This window comes from Schistocerca cancellata, chromosome 7 (assembly GCF_023864275.1).
Source record: "Schistocerca cancellata isolate TAMUIC-IGC-003103 chromosome 7, iqSchCanc2.1, whole genome shotgun sequence".
NCBI classification, from domain to species: domain Eukaryota; kingdom Metazoa; phylum Arthropoda; class Insecta; order Orthoptera; family Acrididae; genus Schistocerca; species Schistocerca cancellata.
Window position 1 is genome coordinate 227,977,250 of NC_064632.1, and position 25,613 is coordinate 228,002,862.

At 42.4% G+C, this 25,613-nt stretch overlaps 1 protein-coding gene across 1 annotated transcript in view; it reads right to left on the minus strand.

Moving 5' to 3' along the window:
• The window catches only part of LOC126092710 (neural-cadherin-like), a 278,129-nt gene that overhangs the window by 202,943 nt on the left and 49,573 nt on the right, over positions 1-25,613 (minus strand). Inside the window, exon 3 of the mRNA XM_049908433.1 lies at positions 15,766-15,903. Coding sequence (XP_049764390.1) covers positions 15,766-15,903 — 138 coding nt within the window. The remainder of the gene's footprint in view (positions 1-15,765; positions 15,904-25,613) is intronic.

Here is a 25,613-nt window from a genome sequence, read left to right on the forward strand (position 1 = left end):
CTACAAGATGTTTCACTGCATGACAGAATGGCGATGTACTTCCAACATGATGGATGTCCGGCACATAACTCGCGTGCGGTTGAAGCGGTATTGAATAGCATATTTCATGACAGGTGGATTAGTCGTCGAAGCACCATACCATGGCCCACACGTTCACCGGATCTGACGTCCCCGGATTTCTTTCCGTGGGTAAAGCTAAAAGATATTTGCTATCGTGATCCACCGACAACGCCTGACAACATGCGTCAGCGCATTGTCAATGCATGTGCGAACATTACGGAAGGCGAAATACTCGCTGTTGAGAGGAATCTCGTTACACGTACTGCGAAATGCATTGAGGCTGACGGACATCATTATGAGCATTTATTGCATTAATGTGGTATTTACAGGTAATCACGCTGTAACAGCATGCGTTCTCAGAAATGATAAGCTCACAAAGGTACATGTATCACATTGGAACAACCACAGTAAAATGTTCAAACGTACCTTCGTTCTGTATTTTAATTTAAAAAACCTATCTGTTACCAACTGTACTTCTAAAATTGTGAGCCATATGTTTGTGACTATTACAGCGCCACCTATCACAAAGCGAAAAAAGTAGTCCACCTAAAACATTCATATTTTTTTACGTACTACACGAATATGTAATAAAAATGGGTGTTCCTATTAAAAAAAACGCAATTGATATCCGTTTTACCTATGGCAGCGCCATCTAGCGGGCCAACCATAGCGCCATCTGGCTTCCCCCTTCAAGCTATACAAGTTTCGTTCTTTGTTGTTTTTACGTTTGACGCTTATTTCGTGAGATATTTGGCCCGGACACGATCAATGGACCGCCCTGTGTACTTCAGTGAAGTTTTTGAAGCGCTTTACATACACATTGTGTCTCATTTCCATTAAGACTGTGACTATGAAAAATAGAAATCATGGATTATGTTCACAAAATCACTGAATTTGTTCAAAATAGTCTCCCCCTGAATCAAAACACAACTGAAATCGTTTTAAAAGTGAAAGAGTCTCTGTAGCCCGTTTTTGGAGCTGCGTTTAATGCTGCAGCATAATTTTCTTTGATGTCCGTAACTGTGTGATAACGGTGTCCTTTCATTGCCAAATTCAGTTTGTACAACCAGCAGTCGGCTGGAGCCAAATCAGGCGAAGGACCGTGATCCCTTTCCTGGCTAAAAACTCGTGCACACCCGCTTTGTGGGCTGGGTTGTAGTCTTTGGGGAGCAACCAGTAACCTGCCTCCCGGTACTCAGGCCGAATTCAACGAATTTTCGTCCACTTAAACCGAAGGCCCCGAAGAACCTGATGCTCACTCGGTGCTCCATTGCCATTTCCGACGAGTGTTAGATTCGTACTGCTACATTCGCAGCCAGAATGCATGCTGCAGCAATTCTGGTGCTTTGACTTTCTACACAGCTGTTGCTAAAATTTCGAGGATCGTAACACCTGATCTCGCCACGAGATAGCACTGAAGTTTGGAATACACACAAGCACACCTAACGGAACTGTGGTACACTGTGTCGATCACTGCAGACAGAATCTATCTGATGTATAACAGTTATTGAAATTCTATATAACAGCTGTTGAAATGCGAAAAAATCACCAACGTTAATGTCGCCAGTTGCTAATAACTTGAGACCGGATTATATGCATCATAAAAATCTTAAAATATGCATGCAAATGCTCATGAAAAATGCTTAAAAATGCATGAAAAGTGTCGAAATATGCAAGATCAAATAATAAAAAAACATGGTAATTTACTGCGAGCATTATATCTCAAAGTCGAACCTGTCCATATTAATTACGAGAAAGAGCGCTGAGCGCGCGAAAAATCGGCATATTGAGAATGCTCATATAATTTTCTGAATACTTTCTGGTAGTGGTTAGGAATGGGGCCTTTCTGGGATTATTTTCTTTAAATCTGCAAAATTGTCCCTTCTTTGCTATTGTTGTCGGTAAAAAGCGAATGCGATGCAAGCGAGTTGCAGCAAAACAATCGATACGTACAGGACCAGCTTCGAGATATATCGCACGCAGAGGGGTACGCTCAAAAACTCCGTAATATTTTACTTATAAAACAGCATAAAATCATGAATTTTTTGAGCAGCATTAACTTTTAATCAATACTGTTGGACCAAAGCATCATAAACAATTTATTTTACATTTTATGCTATTGTAAATATAAACGACCAAGTATTTTTTAATACTTGCGGGTGTATGGGAAAAATGAGTGCTGATCACAGCAACGTCTTTTTTAACAGCGGAATCATTAAAAGTTTCCTTGCACTGGCAAACTGCCAAAGTCTCTGCACTATCGAAATCGTTTACTAGCCTTCTGATGGTCTCGAAATTTTCACTGTAAAACAACACAGCTTCGACCCACACATCCCAACGAGTTACCACTGGTTCTGGAGGTAAAGGTACATTGGTAGTTTTTCTTTACAGGTCTTGATGCGAGCAGGAGCCTTTAGAAACACTTTCGGTTGTGAATGAAATAAGATTATTTACATTCATAAACGTGGAACGTACTTCTTCAGCAAGCGATGTACTCTATAGGCAAAGCATGTCACATGAATCAAATTGGGATAAAACACTCGGGGGGGGGGGGGGGGGGGCTTTTCCTCCTTTGATCATGTAGGGAGCAGCATCTGCAATAAACACAAATATCCTTTCATCTGCAGAAGATTCTGGAAATATACTCTCATTCACAAATCTGTCGATCGTAGAATGATTTACTTTTTCAAGTTCTTTGCAGGCCGCTAAATAGAAAGAAGATGGTTCTTCTTTTAAATCACCAACAATTAAATTTGAACTGTAACGCCCACAAGTGTCTGTAGTTTTGTCAACTGAAATCGAGATAATGCTATCCTTGAGTTAATTGCATATTTGTTCCAGCACATTTACGTAAATTGTCGGTACGTAATTTTTACGCAATATTGATTTATGTGGTGTATTTCGATTAGAGCAATATTTGCGCAAGAAACCTTTGAGGATTGGGTTTGTAAGTTTGTGAGGAGTAATATTGCTATGCTTCACATAGATCCATGTTCAACCGACTTTTTTTGGTTGCCTTTGAACAAATCCCTTTACTGCAACTTGCTCCTGTCAGAAGTTGTTGTCGTGCTCCTTTCTTCTGCATTCTTGCGATATGAAGTCTGGTCTTGACTTGCTGGTCTGTTTGAAACTTTTTTTTCCCGAAACGTTTTTCTCGCAAACTCGACAATATAAAACAATTCCGTCATATGTAAATGTTCCAGGATCGTCAGCGATCCACGAAACGACGTTTGTTTTTTCGGGCGGCATGGCGTACAACACATTCGACACTACAAGCTGTAAACACGTTCAACTGTGTACAATTAAATAGAAAGCTAAACTGAAACAATGGACGTGCGACTGAAAGCTTGCGTAGTTTAATTTAATTGTTGCCGACGCTCACAGTATGACAGAGGAGGCGATTAACCGGGGGCGCGGGCGCAGGAACATTGACTCCGCCTGTTCCTTGTAACACCATAGATTCAGGGTCGACCTGCGACAGCAATCGCACAACTTGCGTACGTGCCGCTAGACGCCGCCGCGAGCGCTAAGAGTGCATTGCGATAGCAGGCGCGCGTGTTGCGTACGGGCCGCGAGGTGCCGCCACGAGCGCAACCGCAAGTGCCGACGGAGTTCGGCCAACTCTCATTTTGTTGACATCTCGTTTTTGCCTATTCTCTTATTTGCTTAGCTCTTATTCGTTTATGACTTATTGTGCTCTCTTTCAGTCATTCTGACTGTTTTAATTTACTCCCAATTGAGAAGTGCTCGTTTTGGCATTTCAATTTTGCATATTTCTCATTTTGTTCATAATATGCTCCTTAGCTTTTTACAGTTAAATTGATTAACAAAGTCTCATGTACTGTTTGTTCATTTCAGCCTGTTCATATTTTGATGTTCTTTAAATACTGTAATAATTATTGGAAGCATTTCTTCCCTTAAACTTGTGTGAAGTATTCTCGATGTAGAATTTGTTCTGTGACACATCTGTAAGGTTTTGAATATAAATTATATACGAAACTGTGCTTTAAAAGGAATTTATTTTTTTCAGTTTGTAGTACATCAGACGTTAAGTTTGTGATAGAGGGAGGAATTTGAGGGGCGAACCCATGGAAATAGTCTAAAGTGATCCCCTTTAAAAATAAAAATTTGTGACACTGAAAGACGTAACACTAGGCGCCGAAAATTTTTATACGTCCCCGTAATGATTTCGTTAGGCAGTGGCCTCTCGGTTAGCGACTGCACGCAGATCTAAGTCGCAGTCAATCTGTGAGACATCAAAACTAGATCAAGCTAGCGACCGCCCGTCTAAATTTTTAAAATATTGTAAACTTAGAGCGAAAATATGCATCTTTATTAGTTTTTAATTAAAATATGCAATAAAAGGTGAAAAGGAGCCAAATATACAAGTGCATATGCAACATGCAAGTCCATATAATCCGGTCTCTGCTAATAACCAAAGCGTAAATGCTAGCCTTTTCTTTTTCGATTATGTTGGTTGTTGGGTTCTAAATTCCCTCGTCAGTTGCAATTAGAAGCCAGCGAAAAGTGTCAAGCGACGTATGCGAAAAGTTCTGAGCTAATGCTAAGGAAATCTGGAGCTTCAATTCGGTGTTAAGTGCTTTATCTCCACGGGTGTCTTGTTTATGTACGTAAAGCGTAAACGCTTGTTCATATACAAGGAAATGGCAGTGAACAGTGGTGAATTGTTTGCGAAAGCGCATTCGCTCCGCTATAAACAGGGCTTGCAAAATTACCCGGTCTGTATCTAAACGTTTTGCAGCGTGGCTCTAAATATATATTGTTGTAACCTATGTGCCAGTTATTAGCTCTAGTTCGTTATCTCGTATTTTCTTCCATTCCCTCTAGCGTAAACGCTTGTTCATATACAAGGAAATAGCAGTGAACAGTGGTGAATTGTTTGCGAAAGCGCATTCGCTCCGCTATAAACAGGGCTTAACGCTGCATGCTGCTATAGTTCGCGCTCATTGTTCCATCCGCCTTTAACATTCTTTGTTCATCAGAGCCAAGTTTTCGCGGTGTAGTTAGCTTCTCGAAATATTTTTCAGCGCGGGAATTTAGGGGCTGAGAGCATCTGGTTTTCTTCTTAGCTCCCAGGCGGTGGCCGGATTCTTCGTGGAAGTTTTCCCCCTAAAGAAGCAGCTTTCCGGCCTCTCGCCAGCATACTTCCAGATTTTGCCGAGCATAAACCTGCTGCTCCACCTTCGGTCCGCCTTTCACCCACCCCAGATTCAGCCCGCTGGTGACTTACGCTGTACAGTATTTCTGAGCAAGGATGGTGCTCGTATTTATAGAAGGGGAGCCTAGTTCTGACTGATATACGTCAGTCTGAGAGCTTTGCACCGAAAAAGAAGGGTACGTTGTAAGCTGCGACTCTATTGTGTGCTATCCGCGATGGCATTTGTATGAATGCCACTGTAGTTTGGTAGGGTACGCACGGTGATTGCCAACAAATCGGGTGAATTAGTGCGCTGATTAAGACTCCGGGCTCGTATTTGAGTGGAAACAGGCTCTGATTTCCATGAAATCATCCCGAATTGAGTGATTTTCCCAAATCAGATGACCAGCGAAATAGTTTCATTCCCTGATCCTTGTCAGATTCAAGCTCGCGTTTCGTCTCTGATGTCGCTAAGTAGAGTAGACGTTAAATTTTACGCGTGGAAAGTAAAACGATTATAGAAGCTAAAAATTTTTTAGACGGATTCTTTTAATAGTTTAGATCAAAATTGCATAACATTCAGTGATTACGAGTTTCGGCTGAATATTCATCTATCTGTAGATAAATCATCAATTTGAGTGCAGTGTCTGATCGTAAGATTAGAATGGTTCAAATGGCTCTGAGCACTATGGGACTTAACATCTGAGGTCATCAGTCCCCTAGAACTTAGAACTACTTAAACCTAACTAACCTAAAGGTTCAAATGGCTCTGAGCACTATGCGACTTAAATTCTGAGGTCATCAGTCGCCTAGAACTTAGAACTAATTAAACCTAACTAACCTAAGGACATCACACACATCCATGCCCGAGGCAGGATTCGAACCTGCGACCGTAGCGGTCCCTCGGCTCCAGACTGTAGCGCCTAGAACCGCACGGCCACTCCGGCTGGCAACTAACCTAAAGACATCACACACATCCATGCCCGAGGCAGGATTCGAACCTGCGACCATAGCGGTCGCGCGGTTCCGGACTGAAGCGCCTAGAACCGCTCGGCCACCGCGGCCGGCTTAAGATTAGATAAAGACTGATAATTAATCTGAAGAGAGCTGAATATTCAGCCGAAAAACTGGTAATCACCGAATGTTTTGTGATATAGACCATTAAAAGAGTTTGTCTTCAGTTTTTTTAACTTCATTAAACATTTTAGATCGTTCTTCTCCTTCCTGACTACGTCAGGTAATAATAAAACGAATATTATCATTTAGTGCACAACAGGGGACGGAAAGGTAATTTTTTTTGTATTTGTTTGTTAACCTGCAGCCAGCACCATATTGAAATAGGAATAAGATCGTCCAGCCCATCGGACGAAAATACGTTTCTACTCAGGGGTAACGTTACTTTCCGCGAGTTCTACCAAACTCTCCAGCAATGCACCATTGTCGGCAGCCTTTTTCCATGATTCGAAATTCCAATGGTGTGTTCTGTGCTGTGCGATAAGTAGAAGCAAATGTGTGAGATGCTACGTTCTGTACATTATTACAGAGTGGTCTGGTGTCGTTCAGAGATCGCGATGCCACATCAAAGTCGGCAACGCGAATGAATACCACAGACAGTAATGGGAGGCACTTCACAAGACAACGTGTCCCTGTCAGCAGTGCAGCATCCTCGCACTGATGTCAATACACGGATGTGACACAAGTCATGCGATACCTCCTAATATCGTATCGGACCTTCTATCCGGCGTAGTACAACAACTCGGCGTGGCATGGACTCAACAACTCGTTGGAAGTCCCCTGCAGAAATAATGGGTCGTACTGCCTCTACAGGCGTCTATAATTGCGGAAGTGTTGCTGGTGAAGAATGTTGTCAACGATCTGAACTTTCGCTTATGTCCCACAAATGTTCGATGAGATTCTTGTCGGGAGATCTGGGTGGCCAAATCATTCGCTCGAATTGTCCAGAATGGTCTTCAAACCAATCGCTAACAATTGTGGTCCGGTGACATGGCGCATTATCATCCCTAAAAATCCCATCGTTGTTTGGGGACAAGGCGGCCATAAAAGGCTGCGTATGGTCTCCAAGTAGGCGAACATAAGCATTTTGAGTCAATGATCGGTTCAGATCCATGTAAACATTACGAATCCAGCACCATCTTCGACAGTACCTTGTTGAAAGCATTGGTCCATGGCTTCGTGGGGTCTGCGCCACACTCGAACCCTACCATCGGCTCTTACCAACTGAAATCGGGACTCATGTGACCAGGCCACGGTTTTCCAGTCGACTAGGGTGCAGCCGATATGGTCACGAGCCCAGGAGGGGCGCTGCAAGCTATATCGTGCTGTTCGCAGAGGCACTCGCTCCGGTCGTCTGGTGCATAGCCCATTAACGCCAAATTTCGCCGCACTGTCCTAACGAATACATTCGTCGTATGTCCCACATTGATTTATGTGGTTATTTCACGCAGTGTTGCTTGTCTGTTAGCACTGACAACCCGACGCAAACGCCGCTGGTCCCGGTCGTTAAGTGAACGCCGTCGGCACTACTTTGTCCGTGGCGAAAGCTACTGCCTGAAATTCGGTATTCTCGGTACGCTTTTGACACTGTGGATCTCGAAGTGTTGAATTCCCTACCGATTTCTCAAATGGAATTCCCAAGCTTTTAACTCGAACTACCATTCCGCGTTCATCATCTGTTAATTACCGTCGTGCGACCATAATCACATGGGAAACCTTTTCACATAAATCACCTGAGTACAAATGACAACTCTGACAATGCACTGCCCTTTTACACCTTGTGTACGCGATGTTACCGCCATCTATATATGTGCATATCGCTATCTGATGACATATGTCACCACAGCGTATACTGTCGAACATGCAAGAGCTCAGCCCAGTTCGAGACCGCAGCCACGGCAGTCAGCATCATTGTGTAGTACTGTGGCAGTTAAAGTTTATGATGAAACGTAGTTTCGTAAATACTGCATTTTGTACTGCAGAAGAACAGTTTCTTATTATGTGCATCAGGTGATACTTCATAATAGTCAATGACAGCTGTAAATTATCCAGTACTTCTGTGTCAAAGAAGTTTGTAATAAAGTGAACATTTCATTTGTTCTAGTTTGATGAGCTTTCTCCCAGAGCAATCAAAGATTCCACAACTATGGTCGAAGAATCAGTCTCGTCTGGTCACAACAGGGGTGGGAAAGATGGTGCGAGCTGCCAAACTGTCGAACTGGCGAATGACTTGCTGCACTATGGGCTAAATATCTGCTGTCAATTATCTGTGACGTCGACGATAACTGCTGGCATCGGCATTTTTTTTCGTCGGGAATTCACTCTGATGGTGTTTCCTTTGACAGATTAACAATGGGATAGCCCACCGCCCACTCGACTTCGGAAAAGATGTGATCCATGCGATCCATTCAGTCAGCCATCCACCATCTTGCATCAGTCAACTGTGCTGAGATTGTACTTATTAAATCCTTCGCGCGACCGTTATGCCGAAAGCCAGTACACAATATGGCAACATCCTAGTTACGAGACATGTCCGGTTTACCTCCAACAGAGTACCTAATTTAACTCATCGAGAGCATGAATTCACCTCACCATTGCACAAATAACGACTGTAATGAGCTACGAGCAGTAGTCTTCGCTTACAGGAAGTAGACATAGTGATGTTAGTCTACGTGTATAAACACTGATGAGTCAAAACATTTGGAGGCTGAATGGCGTCTGATGGCGTTCAGAACACGTGCGATTAGGAAATTATACAAGCGGAGCAGAGACGATTGGGGAATTATTCTAGCGAGAATACTAAACGAAAATGGTAAAATCCATTGATATGAGCAACTTTGGAAAAGAACAGATGGTTGCGGGCCCGGTGCTTGGGAACAAACATCTCGGAAACGGCGAAGATTGGGGAATTATTCTAGCGAGAATACTAACCGAAAATGGAAAAATCCATTGATATGAGCAACTTTGGAAAAGAACAGATGGTTGCGCCCCGGTGGTTGGGAACAAGCATCTCAGAAACGGCGAAGATTGTCGTCTGTTCGCGCGCAACTGTCGTGAGCAACTGTGGAAAGTGGTTGAAAGACGCTGAAACCACGAGTAGGCGACACGTCTTCTACGTCAGACCCACATCAAAGAACACAGAGGTAGGAGACTTGTCCAGCCTGTGAAGCAGCGATCTGTGGCAGATCTGACGACATAGTTCAACGGTAGTGCTGGCACAAGAGTTTCGGAGCACATTGTTCAGCATACGTTGGCGAAGGTGCGCCTCTGCAGCAGACGATCCATATATGTTCCCATGTTCATCCAATGACGTCATCGATTACGTTTGTTGTGGACACGGAAAAATGGAAACAAGTTGAGGATATGTTAGATGACGAACAGGTTGCTTTTAGGAAATGTAAAGGCACACGAGAGGCAGTTCTGACGTTGCGATTGATAACCGAAGCAAGACTGAAGAAAAATCACGACACGTTCATTGGATCTGTCGACTGGAAAAAGCGTTCGACATTGTAAAACGGTGCGAGATGATCGAAATTCTGAGAAAAATAGGTGTAAGGTATACGGAAAGACGGATAATATACAATACGTACAAGAGCCAAAAGGGTGCAATAAGACTAGAAAACCAAGAACGAAGTGTTCGGATTAAAAAGGGTGTAAGACAGGACTATAATCCTTTGCCCCTACTATTCAATCCGCACATTGAAGGAGCTATGGCGGATATAATCGAAGCACTAAAGAAACTGGTATAGGCATGCGTATTCAATTATAGAGATATGTAAACAGGCAGAATACGACGCTGCGGTCGGCAAAGCCTATATAGGAAAGCAAGTGTCTGGTGCTGCTGTTAGATCGGTTACTACTGCCACAATGGCAGGTGATCAAGATTTAAGCGAGTTTGAACGTGGTGTTACAGTCGGCGCACGAGCGATGGGACACAGCAATCTCCGAGGTAGCGATTAAGTGGAGATTTTCCCGTACGACCACTACACGACTGACCGTGAGTTATCAGGAATCCAGTAAAATATCAAATCTCCGACATCGCAGCGCCCAAAAAAAGATCCCTCGAAAACGGGACCAACGATGACTGAAGAGAATCGTTCAACGTGAAAGAGGTGCAACCCTTCCGCAAATTGCTACAGATTTCAGTGCTGGCCATCAACAAGTGTCAGCGTGCGAACCACTCGACGAAACATGATTGATATGAGCTTTCGGAACCGAAGGACCACTCGTGTACCCTTGATGACTGTACCACACAAAGTTTTACGCCTCGCCTGGGCCAGTCAGCACCGATATTGGACTGTTGATGATCAGAAACATGTTGCCTGGTCGGGCAAGTCTTATTTCAAATTGTTCAAATGGCTCTCAGCACTATGGGACTTAACATCTTAGGTCATCAGTCCCATAGACATAGAACTACTTAAAACTAACTAACCTAAGGACATCACACATCCATGTCCGAGGCAGGATTCGAACGTGCGACTGTAGCAGCAGCGCGTTTCCGGACTGAAGCAGGTAGAGCCGCTCGGCCACAGTGGCCGGCTTTCAAATTGTATCGAATAGATGGATGTGTACGGGTATGTATACAATCTCACGAAACCATGGACTCTGCATATCTGCAGGGGACTGTTCAAGCTGGTGGGACCCCAGATACTTCTAAATACGATTCTGACAGGTGACACGTACGTAAGCATCCTTTCTGATCACCGGCATCCATTCATATCCATTGTGCATTCCGACGGACTTGGGCAATTCCAGCAAGACAATGCGACACACCAAACGTCCAGAATTGGTACAGAATGGCTCCAGGGACTCTCTTCTGAGTTTAAACACTTCGTCTGGCCACCAAACTCCCCAGACGTGAACATTATTGAGCATATCTGCGATGCCTTGCAACGTGCTGTGAAAGAGATCTCCACCCTCTCGTACTCTTATAGGTTTGTGGACAGCCCTGCAGAATTGATGATGTCAATTCCCCTCAGAACTACTTCAGACAATAGTCGAGTCCATTCGTCGTGTTGCAGCACTTTTGGTTGCTCGCGGGCGTCCTACACAATATTAGGCAGGTGTACCAGTTTCTTTGACTCTTCTGTGTAAAAGAAAGATTCAGGAGTGATGTTTAAAATTCAGGGTGAAAGGATATCAATGATAAGATTCGCTGATGACATTACTATGCTGAGTGAAAGTGAAGAAGAATTACAGAGTGTGTTCAATGGAATGAACAGTCTAATGAGTAAAAATTATGGATTGAGAATTAATCGAAGAAAAACGATAGTAATGAGAAGTAGCAGAAATGAGAACAGCGAGAAACTTAACATCATAGTGATCACGAGATAGACGACGTTAAGGAATTCTGCTATCTAGGCAGCAAAACAGTACATGATGGACGGACTAAGGATGATATAAAAAGCAGACTAGCACTGGGAAAAAGGGCATTCCTGGCCAAGAGAAGTCTGCTGGTATGGCTTAATTTGAGGAACAAATTTCTGAAAATGTGATTTTGGAGCACAGCATGGTATGGTAGTGAAGCATGGGGTGTGTGAAAATCGAAACAGAAGAGACTCGAAGAATTTGAGATGTGGTGCTACAGAAGAATGCTGAAAATTAGGTGGACTGATAAGGCACGGAATGAAGAGGTTCTCCGCAGAATCGGCGAGGAAAAGAATAGATGGAAAACACTGACGAGAAAAAGGATAGGGTGATAGGTTACCTAGTAAGACATCCGGGATTAACAATTATGGCACTAAAGGGAGGTAGAGATAAAAACTGCAGAGGAAGACAGAGATTGGGATACATCCAACAAATAATGAGATGAAAAGGTTGCACAGGAGTTCCTGGAGGGCCGCATCAAGCCAGTCAAAAGACTAATGACGCAAAAAAAAAAAAAAAAAAAAAAAAAAGGACACGGGATCGTCGAGACTGGAGCATGGATCAATGGATGCGTGTAGTCTGGTCGGATGAATCATGTCTCTTGTTACTTGAGGTCGATGGTCATGTCCGGATACGCCCCCAGTAAAGCGAATGACTGCTTGAAACACACGCCACATAATGGACATGAGCCGTTGGGGGTTGTGTTATCCTATTGTGTATATTCACCTGGGCTTCTATGGGACCCGAAATAATAATAATAATAAGACAGCTGTGGACTACGTCAACATTACTGCGGGCCACCTGCCTCCTTTCATGCTTCAGGTCTTCGCCGTCGACGATGGCATCATCCAGCAGGGTAACTGTCCGTGCCTCGAAGTCGGAATCGAGCTGCAGTGGTTTTAGGAGCTTGGTAGTGAGCTCACACTGACGTCGTGGCAAGCAGATTCGCCTAATCTGAAACCTATTGAGCACATCGGGGGTCAACTCTACGTCCACAAACCACCTCGCCGTCACTTAGGGGAAGTGCGTGACTTGTGCTTGGACATCTGGTGCTATATGCCTCAGGGAACCAGGAAGAACTCTTTGTAATTCCGTCTTGTGTAAATGGAGTGGGACTGTGGCTTGCCGAAGACTTGGAGAAAACAGATACTAACAGCAGTAATTTTTTAAAATAATTTTGTATAAACATACCGTCATTTGACTATAGGACAGACTTCCATATGGACGGTATAGTAATAAGCATCCCTGGCGTAGAGAAATCGCAGAAAGACTTGAAGGCAAATAAACCACCAGGTGCGGATGGAATCCCAATTCAATTTTGCAAAGAGTACTCTCCGGCGTTAGTTCCTTATGTAGGCTGCATTTATCGTGAATATCTCGTTCAGCACAAAGTCCCAAGCGACCGAAAAAAAAGCACAGGTGACTCCAGTATATAAGAAAGGTAGAACAGACCCGCAAAATGACTGACCGATGTCCATAAACTCTGTTTGCAGCAGAATCCTTGAATTGTTTTTAGTTCGAATGTAATAAACTTTCTTGAGACTGAGAAGCTTATGTCGACGAACAGTACGGTTTTAGAAATCAGCGTTCGAGCGAAGCTCAGCTTGTCCTTTTCTCATATGATATACTGCGAATTTTAGATGAAGGGCAACAGCTAGATGGCATATTTCTCTATATCCGGAAGGCGTTAGATGTGGTGCCCCATTGCATGCTCGTAATGAAGGTACGAGCATATGGATTAAGTTCACAGATGTGTGAGTGGCTAGAAGACTTCTTAAGTAATAGAACCCAGTATGGTGTCTTCGACAGCGAGTGTTCATCAGAGACAAGGGCACCGTCAGGAGTGCCCCAGGGGAGTGTGATAGGACAGATGTTGTTCTCTATACAGGGTGTTTCAGAAGTGATGGTCAATATTCAGAGAAATGACAGGAATGATCATTCGAAACAAAAAAGTCAAATAAACATGGGCTCTGAAACGCATACCTTACGAGCTATAAGGAATTCTTGATCTTCGATACTGTGAAACAAATATCTTCTACTGCAAACTCTTTGCTTTCCATATTTTGGGAAGTGGTAGTATCGACCAAAACAAGAAAAAGATGTCCAATAAACATGTATTTTAAAATGCATACCTTAAAAGCTATAATCACTTGTTCATTAGAAGATGAACAAGTGCTCATAGCTCTTGAGGTATGCATTTTAAAGCACAGGTTTATTGGACATTTTCACTTGTTTCGGTCCAAACTATCACTTCCAAAACATGTAAATGGTTCAAATGGCTCTGAGCACTATGGGACTTAACTGCTGAGGTCATCAGTCCCCTAGAACTTAGAACTAGTTAAACCTAACTAACCTGAGGACACCACACACATCCATGCCCGAGGCCGGATTTGAACCTACGACCGTAGCGGTCGCGCGGTTCCACAGTGTAGCGCCTAGAACCGCTCGGCAAATATGTAAAGCAAAGAGCCTGCAGTCGAAGCTATTTGTTTCACAGTATTGAAGATCATGAATGCCTCATAGCTCTTAAGGTATGCGTTTTAGAGTCCATGCTTACTTGAATTTTTTGTTTCGAATGATAATTCCTGTCATATCGCTGAATATTGACTATCACTTCTGAAACACCCTGTATACATCAATGATTTGGTGGACAGGGTGGGCAGCAATTTGCGGTTGTTTGCTGATGATGCTGTGGTGTACGGTAAGGTGTCGAAATTGAATGACTGTAGGAAGACACAAGACGACTTAGATAAAATTTCTAGTTTGTGTGATGCATGGCAACTAGCTCTAAATGTGGAAAAATGTAAGTTAATGAGAATGAGTAGGAAGAACAAACCTGTAATGTTCGGATGCAATGTTACTAGTGTCCTGATTGACACAATCAAGTCGTTTAAACGTCTGGGCGTAACGCTGCAAAGCAATATGACATGGACGAGCGTGTGAGGACCGTAGTAGGGAAGGCGAATGATCGACTTCGGTTTATCGAGGTGGGCTGCTAGATTTGTTACCGGTAGGTTCGAATAACACGTAAGTGTTACGGAGATACTTCGGGAACTCAAATGGGAAACCCTGGAGGGAAGGCGACGTTCTTTTCGCGAAACACTATTGAAAAAAATTAGAGAGCTAGAACGATTCTACTGCCGCCAACATACATTGTGTGTAAGCGCCAAGAAGATACGAGAAATTAGAGCTGATACGGAGGCATATAGCCAGTCGTTTTTCTCTCATTCTGTTTACACGTGGAACGGGAAAGGAAGTGAATAGTAGTGGTACAGGTGCGGTACGGTGGCTTGCAGAGTATCTACGTGGATGTAGATGTTTAGCTACCAATTTCGATGACTCATTGGCACCAGCTTCAGACCCCTTTTCGAGAAACAAGGTAAGTTAGCTAGACGTTTGTGCTATTATAGGGACCCCTATATCCTACTGGTTTCCGAAGATATCTAAAAGTTCTTGGTCGACGTGAACCCTTCACACCTCTAATGACAACTGTCGACCGAGAATTTTTTACAAATCCAAGGAAACCAAATGGCTACAGTGCTCCCTATAATAGCACAAAGCCGGCCGCGGTGGTCTAGCGGTTCTGGCGCTGCAGTCCGGAACCGCGGGACTGCTACGGTCGCAGGTTCGAATCCTGCCTCGGGCATGGGTGTGTGTGATGTCCTTAGGTTAGTTGGGTTTAAGTAGTTCTAAGTTCTAGGAGACTTATGACCTAAGATGTTGAGTCCCATAGTGCTCAGAGCCATTTGAACCATTTTTTTTAATAGCACAAACGACTAGATGACAGTTTTGTGTAAGGAGCCTGAAGATGATGCCAACGAGGCATTGAAAGTGATAGCTAAATAAAATTCTTGAACAAAATTACAGCTCTCGATATATATTTTTTAAAGCTACCGAGAAATTGTCGAATCCATGCGGGACAGAATCGCCGCTGTATTGCGTTCCACTGGTTGGCACTGGAGAGGAATTCGTGGTGGGTCGCATCCGAACAGCCAGAAGACTGATAACTCAAAAAAAAAAAAAATATTGCGTTCCAAAGGCGGACGAACACACTATTAAACAGACGATCAAAACGTTTTGGCTCATCACTCTATGCAGGTACAAAAACTCATCGTAGAACGACCAGACCGTTATTTACATATTTACATTTGACTTTCTGCTCTTACCTTGAGTATAAATATATCCCCCGTCTTGGGATCGATGCGGAAGTTTCCGGCCGCGGGATTGTCTGGATCCACGCCAGGGCCAGTGATGAAATATACCACGTCGTGAGGTCTCTCTGTGTCACCGTCTACTGCCTTCACCTGAAATCACCGGTTGTTTAATCTCACTTGTCAGCTTACATTAACATATGCTGTCAAATGTGTAAATTTGTTTACGTTATCTTAAGTTACACTCAGTCATTTTAAAAGGATGTAAAATCATGACACCCAACAAAAATTAAATTCACTAACTCATTCGACCGTTGCGAAAGAAAATTGTACAGGTCGTAATATAAGCTTCTATAATTTCTTGCACTTCGAATCTCCACGTGACAGGAAATTATCTTAGTCATTCCTGTTCACAAAAAAGAGCAAAAAACAGGTGTAGAGAATCATAGCCCAATATCGCTGACTTGCGCTCGTATGTTATAAGCAGAGTTATAAAACTACCGTACTCTGCTGTAGACTACCATAAGTAAGCATAGACTACGGTACTTTTGCTAGTAGCCTCGATCAGTTAAGATCGTAAAGGAATTACCTGTACGTTAGGTGTGTTGCACACCGATCGGGCGTTATCTCATTTCGACCACTTTGTTTGCTTATTCGATGAGTGTCTTACTAGAGTCTCCTAAAAATCCGAAGGCGGTGAACTGTGTAGAAACTCATTGAGGCTGTATAAGGGCAGTGTAACCTGTGGAACGTTTTTGTTCTACATAGTTATCTTCCTGTCTATTATTTAAAAATAAAAGTATTTATAGCTAAACTGAAGTTGTCAATGTGTAATTCAGGTTTTATTAGAATACTATTAATTTGTAACGTGAAACAGAGGGATGCTGTAGTAAAGATTTTTTTAAAAAAATGCAGACTTATCATAAAGTGTTAGAAAACGCAATTTCCTCAAAAAAAGGTAAAATTAAAAAACTGCAAAACAAAAACGTATCAGACATCGCTTAAATAATTCGTCGAACTTATATAAAATATGTTTCAGTTATTCATAAATAACTTTCGCACTTTTCAATAACCACAGGAAACTCTTGCCTTTGATCATGATGAAGAACGTTCTATTGAGTATAAAGTAACAATAATAAATAAATAAATAAATAAATATATATATATATATATATATATATATATATATATATATATATATATATATATATATATATATATATATATATAGATCTTTTATGTTGTGCATGGAATCTGGACTTGCATCAAAAGTAATTGCTTTGCGGTTACATAAAACCGCAGAAGTTACGCGAGCAACTAATTTTTATTGCTTATCAAATGCAGTTTATAGTTTATCAGGATATAAAATACACAACTCACTAAAATTCAACGATGTGTTATTCTAATTATGTGTAATACAGACAAATGAACAAACAAAAAAACAAAGAGAAGTTGTTGGCTCCCAGTTTATCTCTCACGCATTCACTTACGTTTCTTTCTCTACTACAGGCAGTACTACTGCTTCCAGTATTACAGGCAATCCTACCATTTACTACACTCAAGAGCCAAGGAAACAGGTACACCTGCCTAATATCGTGTAGGGTACCCGCGAGCAAGCAGAAGTGCCGCAACACGACGTGGCATTGACTCGACTAATGTCTGAAGTAGTGCTGGAGGGAACTTACACCTTTAATCCTGCCGTGCTGTTCATATATGCGTAAGAGTACGAGGGGGTGGAGACCTCTTCTGAACAGCACGTTGAAAGGCATCCCAGATATGCTCAGTAATGTTTATGAATGGATGCAGGTGATCAGACAAAATGCTTACGTACGTGTCACCTGTCAGAGTCGTATCTAGACGTATCAGGGAATCCATATCACTCCAACTGCAAACGCCCCACACCATTACAGAGCCTCCACCAGCTCGAACGGTCTCCCGTTGACATATAGGACCCATGGATTCATTAGGTTGTCTCCATACTCGTTCACGTCCATCCGCTCGATACAATTTGAAACGATACTCGTCCGCCTAGGCAATATGTTTCCAGTTATCAACAGTTCAATGTCGGTGTTGACGGGCCCAGGCGAGGTGTAAAGCTTTGTGTCGTGCAGTCATCAAGGGTACACGAGTGGGCCTTCGGTTCCGAAAGCCCACATCGATGATGTTTCGTTGAATGGTTCGCTTGCTGACACTTGTGGATGGTCCAGCATTGAAATCTGCAGCAATTAGCGGGAAGAGTTGCACTTTGTCATGTTGAACGATTCTCTTCAGTCGTCGTTTGTTCCGTTCTTGCAGAATCTTTTTCCGGCCGCAGCGATATCGGATATCTGATATTTTTCCGGATTCCTGATATTCACTGCACACTCGTGAAATGCTCCTACAGGAAAATCCCCACTTCATGGTTACCTCAGAGATGCTATGTCCCACCGCTTGTGCGCCGACTGTAACACCGCGTTGAAACTCTCTTAAATCTTGATAACCTACCACTGTAGCAGCAGTAACCGATCTAACAGCTGCGCCAGACACTTGTTGTCTTATAACGGCGTTGCCGACCGCAGCGCCGTATTCTGCCTGTTAACATATCTCTGTATTTGTCGCTTCAGTGTACGTCCTTTATGTACTGTATCAAAACCACCGAATCGTAGTTTTTAGTACAGCGCAACTCTAATTAAAAGTTTCCAGGAGGAAAAGTATTTTTTCTCAATCAGCACGAATTCAGGAAAATCCATTTGTGTGGAACTTAGCTTGCTCTATCTGTACACGGTATCTTCCAGTTAGTTGCTTGTTCAGTAGATCAACTGGATGATTCTTTTATCGAAATGATGTGGAACGAGTCAGTTTACGGGATATGTATACATGATTAGTGTTAACAATAATGAACACTTCTTTTTTTATTTTGCAAGCTAACAGTTTTTAAATAGAACTTTGTCTATGGAATTGAAGCAGGTGTCCAGGAGAAATGATTTTAGACTAGATTTAATCCTTGCTTTTTAGCTGTCAGGTATTCCAAGTTGTAGAACTCCTTTCTGAGCCACTGATCGCTTTAATAAACGGTAATAAAGGGCAATCCGTCCTCTAGTGTCGTAGGTTTGTGACGAATTTCGCTAGCGAATATTTGCACTGCGATGGCGCAGTTAAAATGACAAACTCCTTGCTGTTTACTGACTCCTATTCGATGCTACATCAATTGCTGGTAAGACTATTTGTAATACAGAAGTGAATATAGTCTGTCTTCTCAAAACTATTGAGAGAACCACTCAATTCTTTGAAAAGCCCAATTAAAAACCTCTTCTGTGGCTTTCTCTCTAATGGGTTTTGTTATAAGACTTGTATCATGTTCAAAAAGTATAAATTCTTCTTGTTGAATATCAAGTGGGTCATTCAATTATGTGAGGAAGAGAAGTGGACCTAAAATTGAACCCTGTGAGACTCAGTTTGTAATTTCTCTCTACTCACTAAAATTTCCTAGGCTTCCAGTATTGTTTGAATTACGCAGCACAATTTTTTGCATTCTGTTCGTTAAGTATGATTCAAACCAGTTATGTCTTAGGGCATCAATTCCATTAAACATGTGTTTCTTTAAGAGTGCAACATGATCTACACAGTCAAAGGCCTTGACAAGCTAACAGTTGACGGTAGACACATGTAGATTCTGCCTTCCCACACTGCTGAAATGTGTAACACTCGGCGAATATTAGGACTGATAGAATCCAGTACGTTATACTAGACGACGAATGTTGAACAGAAACGAAAGTTTCATCGGGTGTGCTCCAATGAAGCCGGAACGGAAGCACACAGCTTCTCAATACACACAAACGATTTGTCAGTTAGGATCAATAGGACTATTAGATGCTGACGATGCTGTTGTTTGCAGAAATACTAGAGGAACTATCTACAATTTTGCTCCAAGTATCTTAAGGTTGTCTGTACGGCCTCATGTGCAGCATTATCACTGTGTTCTGGTGATGCTGCATGAAGATGGCCCCACCAATCTCTGTTTGCACCGTAGAAAATAGTTCAGTAATTCGTTTCTTGTGGCCGGCGGTTTCTGTGCAGGTGTCTGTATGTAATTATTTTATGGCTTCATATGGAAGTTTGTTTCTGTTTCTTATACTCCTGACGCATTTGAGTGTATTTTCAAGCAGGTGATGTTTTTATGTTATTTGTCTTCATTTGGACCCTTGATATCGGTCGTTGCGCTTGTGCTCGGGAGAAAAAAACTGTATGTATATAAAATCCTTGCGTTCATCATAGCTGTTTTTCACTTTCTTATACTCCCTTAAGTTACGGCATTATGACGCAACATACTTTGTACATGTATTGCCTTTGGCAGTATGATCTTTGACTTAGCTTTGTGATCTCTTCGATCATACTTGTATGCTTGAGTGTCTGTATTTAACTTGTTGATTGAGCCATTACCATTATACTGAATACAAATGGTAAATGTTTCTTACATTTTTGAATTGACCATGGTATTAATTCATATCTAAGATATGAATGTCATGTGATGCTGCCACTGTAAAAAACTTCCGTAAGTATCTGAAGTTCTGGATTGCGTTTTGCTTTGGAAATTGAATTTTCTTTCAATTTTCATGGCTTTCTCTTTTGTTTCGTTCGTCTGTACAGCACCGTGAAGATGACCCTTGACTGTAACTGGTTGTGAATGAATAATTTACGAGACAACACTGTGTCATCACGCACTTTTCCAAGTAGGAAAGTGTACTAAGAGCGACAATTCATAGAAGAGTTTCAGTGTAAGACGGGTACAATCTTTTGTCTCAGCGAAGTGTTTACTAGTGGACTGAACAGTTAAATGTGCCCGAACGAGCCTGTAGGGTAAGGAAAGAACTGGGCGTCCAGTTACAGCCATAACGGATGACATTACCGAACGCGTACGTCCTTGATTCTGAATAATAGACCATTGAGTGTTGCTGATATGGCAGACCATTTGTAGGTTAGTCATGGCTCTTCTGCACATAAAATCATCCATACCAGGCTCAAATTTCACGAAGTTTGTACGAGATGGGTTCAAAAACAAATCGATGAAGAGCGAAAGTGCAACCGCATGGCCGGCCGTTGTGGCCGAGCGGTTCTAGGTGCTTCAGTCTGGAACCGCGCGTCCGCTACGATCGCAGGTTCGAATCCTGCCTCGGGCATGGATGTGTGTGATGTCGTTAGGTTAGTTAGGTTTAAGTAGTTCTAAGTTCTAGGGGACTGATGACCTCAGATATTAAGTCCCATGGTGCTCAGAGCCATTTGAGCAACCGTATGAAAATTGTCAACAGCTACTGGACCGTCACGCTAACGAGGATGACGTTTCTGAAGGAAATCATCACTGGAGATGAAACATGGATTCATCACTTCGAATCAGAGAACAAATGACAGAGCATGGAATGGAAGTCAGGTCCAATAATAGATAAGCCGGACTCGGCGTTATATTTACCCGGACATTTTGCTCTGAAAGATGGACTACTTACTTTAAAAAGGAACAGAAGCATTTGGGAATTTTCAGCCGTTTATTAATAATCAGTCTAAGTCAGTTCTTTTTTTGCTAGATCAATCTTAAATGCGCTTAAACTAAAAAAAAATCAGTAAACAGGCTTGTAATTTGGCAGTTGTTCAGTCTTCTTTTTAAAATAATCTTATATCAAAATAGGCCGCCGCTCTTGGTCTCGCGGTAGCTTTCTCGCTTCCCGAGCACGGGATCCCGGGTTCGATTCCCGCGGCGTCAGGGATTTTCACCTGCTGCGAAATGACTGGGTATTGTTGTGTCATCATCATCATTCATCCCCAGTACGGTCGCAGGAAGGCAACGGCAAACCACCTCCATTAGGACCTTGCCTAGCACTGTGGTGCGGTTCTTCCGCATCGTTCTCCTACGTTCGTTACAGAAGCATGGGACTTCATCATCATATCAAAATAAACTAAAAGTTCTTCATTAAACAAAATTAGCAATCATACATACTTTTAGGACGTGTAGCGTGGTTGTGACAGTGTGCGTTAGGCCCATTTGAACTATGAAGAAAAACATAGGTCGCAGGCATAAGTACTGGTTGGTATACCTATTAACCTTACGCTGTATCTCCCTATTCCTCTTCCTTTTACATCTACAGGGATACTCTGTAAATCACATTTAAGTGCCTGGCAAAGGGTTCATCGGACCACCTTCACAATTCTCTATTACTCCAATCTCATATAGCGTTCTGGAAGAACGAACACCTATATCCTTCCGTACGAGCTCTGATTTCCCTTGTTTTATCATGGTGATTATTTCTCCCTATGTAGTTCTGTGTCAACAAAATATTTTCGCATTCAGAGAAGAAAGTTAGTGGATTAATTTTCATGGGAAGATTCCACCGTAACGAAAGATGCCTTTATTTTAATGATGTCCACCCAAATCCTGTATCATTTCAGTGACACTCTCTACCCTATTTCGCGATAATACAAAACACGCTGCCCTTCTCTGAACTTTTTCGATGTACTCCGTCAGTCCTATCTGTTAAGGATTCCACAACGCGCAGCAGTATTCCAAAAGAGAACGGACAAGCGTAGTGTAGGCAGTCTCCTTCGTAGATCTGTTACATTTCCTAAGTGTCCTACCAATAAAGCGCAGTCTATGGTTAGCCTTCCCCACAACTTATGTGTTCCTTCCAACTGAAGTTGTTCGTAATTGTAATTCCTAGGTATTTAGTTGACTTTACGGCCTTTAGATTTGACTCAGTTATCGTGTAACCGAAGTTTACCGGATTCCTTTTAGCACTCAAGTGGATGACCTCACTCTTTTAGTTACTTAGAGTCAGCTGCCAATTTTCACGCCAAACATATATCTTTTCTAAATCGTTTTGCAACTTGCTTTTATCTTCTGATGACTTTACTAGTCGATAAACGACAGCGTCATCTGCAAGCAACCTAAGACGGCTGCTCAGATTGTCTTCCAAATCATTTATATAGATAAGGAACAGCAAAGGGACTATAACACTACCTTAGGGAACGCCCGAAATTACTTCTCTTTTACTCGATGACTTTTCGTCAGTTACTACGAACTGTGACCTTTCTGACAGGAAGTAACGAATCCAGTCACGTAACTGAGACGAAATTCCATAGGCACGCAATTTCACTACAAGCCGCTTGTGTGGTACAGTGTCAAAAGCCTTCCGGAAATCCAGAAATACGGAATCAATTTGAAATCCCCTGTCGATAGCACTCTACACTTCGTGCGAGTAAAGAGCTTGTTGTGTTCACAAGAACGATGTTTTCTAAAATCATGTTGACTGTGTGTCAATAGACAGTTTTCTTAGAGGTAATTCATAATGTTCGAACACAATATTTGTTCCAAAATCCTGCTGCATATCGACGTTAATGATATGGGTCTGTCATTTAGTGGATTACTCCTACTAACTTTCTTGAATATTGGTGTGATCTATGCAACTTTCCAATTGTTGGGTTTGGATCTTTCGTCGAGCGAACGATTGTATATGATTGTTAGTTCCGGAGCTATTGCGTCATTATACTCTGAAACGAACCTAACTCGTATACGGTCTGGACCAGAAGACTTGCTTTTATTAAGTGATCTAAATTGCTTCACTACTCCGAGGATATCTACTTCTACGTTACTGATGTTGGCAGCTGTTCTTGATTCGAATTTGGAATATTTACTCCATCTTCTTTTGTGAAGGTACTTCGGAAGGCTGTGTTTAGTAACTCTGCTTTGGCAGCACTGTCTTCGATAGTATTTCCATTGCTATAGCGCAGAGCAGGCATTGACTGTGTCTTGCTGCTAGCGTACTTCACATACGACCGGAATCTTTGGACTGTCTGCAGGTTTCGAGACAAAGTTTCGTTGTGGAAACTATTACAAAACATCTCGCATTGAAGCCCGCGCTAAATTTCGAGCTTCTGTATAAGATCGCCAATCTTGGAGCTTTTGCGTGTGTTTAAATTTGGCTTGCTTTCTCGTTGTTTCTGCAACAGTGTTCTGATCCATTTTGTGTACCAAGGAGGATCAGCTCCGTCGTTTGTTAATTCATTTGGCATAAATCTCTCAGTTGCTGTCAACACTATTTCTTTGAATTAAAGCCACATCTGGTCTGCAATTACATTTTTAATTTGGAAGAAGTGGAGATTGTCTCTCAGGAAGGCGTCAAGTGATTTTTTATCTGCTTTTTTGAATAGGTATATCTTTCGTTTATTCTTGGACGATTTGGGGTTACAATATTCAGTCTCGCTACGACAACCCTGTGTTCGCTAATCCCCGTATCCGTTTTGATGCTCGTTAATAACTCAGGATTATTTGATGCTAAGAGGTTAAGTGTGTTTCCGAAACCGTTTACTTTTCGCATGGGCTCAGAAACTAACTGCTAGAAATAATTTTCAGAGAATACGTTTAGCACAGTTTCGGATGATGTTTTATGCTTACCTCCAGAATTTAACATGTATTCTAGCCAACATATCGAGGATAAATTGAAGTCACCATCAGTTACATCATTAGCCTGGAACGTGTCTTAGTTGGGAGTTCTCTACTTCATCGATGAAAGGCTTAACGAAGTACAAACGGGCTGGACTTGTTTATATTTGGCCGGACACGACCTTAAATAGCCGGGCAGCAGATAATTCCGGATGCCTGGTAACCCTACCCGGATCTCCTGTCAAAAAAAAATGCAGGAGTTAACCTACTGCAGGAAGGAGAATCCAAAACACTACAGACTTTTGGATCTCACAAGGGCCGGTATTGAAACATTGCTTTAAAAAGGGGGCAATAGTATACAGTGACAATAATAGTGGTATGCTGTTAAACAAATTGAAGTCAGCATTTTGCAATAAACGCAGAGCAGAGAGGTCGATTGTTGGAAGGCGTTCTTTTGGGCATGACAACGCGCATCCACGTACCGCCTCCCACACAGTTTCAAACTTTTCAGACGCTGCGTTGCGAGGTGCTGGAGCATCCTGCGTGCAGTCACCGTCTCTCCCCGTCGGATTACCAACTTTTTGATGCACTTGTACGTTAAGAGACCGCCGATTCAGCTCCCATAAACAGGTGAAGGAAGCAGTGCATTCGTGGCTTGCCGCGCAGCCAACATCCTTTTTTGCAGAGGATACGGAAAGCTTGTGCAACGGTGAACCACGTGAACCGGAGAGCACAGCGAGAATGCTGAAAATATCAATAAAGCCTTGTATTCTTGTTGTAGTAAACTATAGAATCTGATTGCAGGTACTTAATGACTTACCGTCGCATGCAGTATTTGTTCGACTACTGAAAGTGCAGAAAGACAAAATTCTCACTTGGTTTAATGAATGTTCGCTGCCTTTGAATATGGAAAATTGCTAGATATTGCCAGTAACAAAGAGAAACAATCCGCCAGTCCGAATACAAGATTAGTGGTGATTGTCCTGAGCACGTCACATCGTATAAGTAAGAAGTGGCATGAAATGGAACGATCGGCATTTGGGAAGGTGAATGGAATTCTGAGATATCTTGCAACGTTTTTGGGAAAGTACAATGCATCTTTGTACGATATCGTGTACAAGCCGCTAGTCTATTTCAGAGATTGGAGCCCTTATCAAGGAAGCATGACAACAGAAAAATTTTACGCTAAGGACATCACACACACATCCATGCCCGAGGGAGGACTCGAACCTCCAACAGGTAGAGCCGCACGAACCGTTACAAGACGCCTTAGACCACGCGGCATGACATCAGACATCGAGCGAAATCGCTGATGTGTTTCTAGATCCTAACAGGTCGCTATAGCCTACAGAAAGTGTAAGTATTCAGGGTATTTGAATGGGAATCTTTGGGAGAAAGGTGGCATTGTTCTCCAGACTTCCTGTAGGATAAATTTAAAGAATCCTGTATTCGTGGGAGA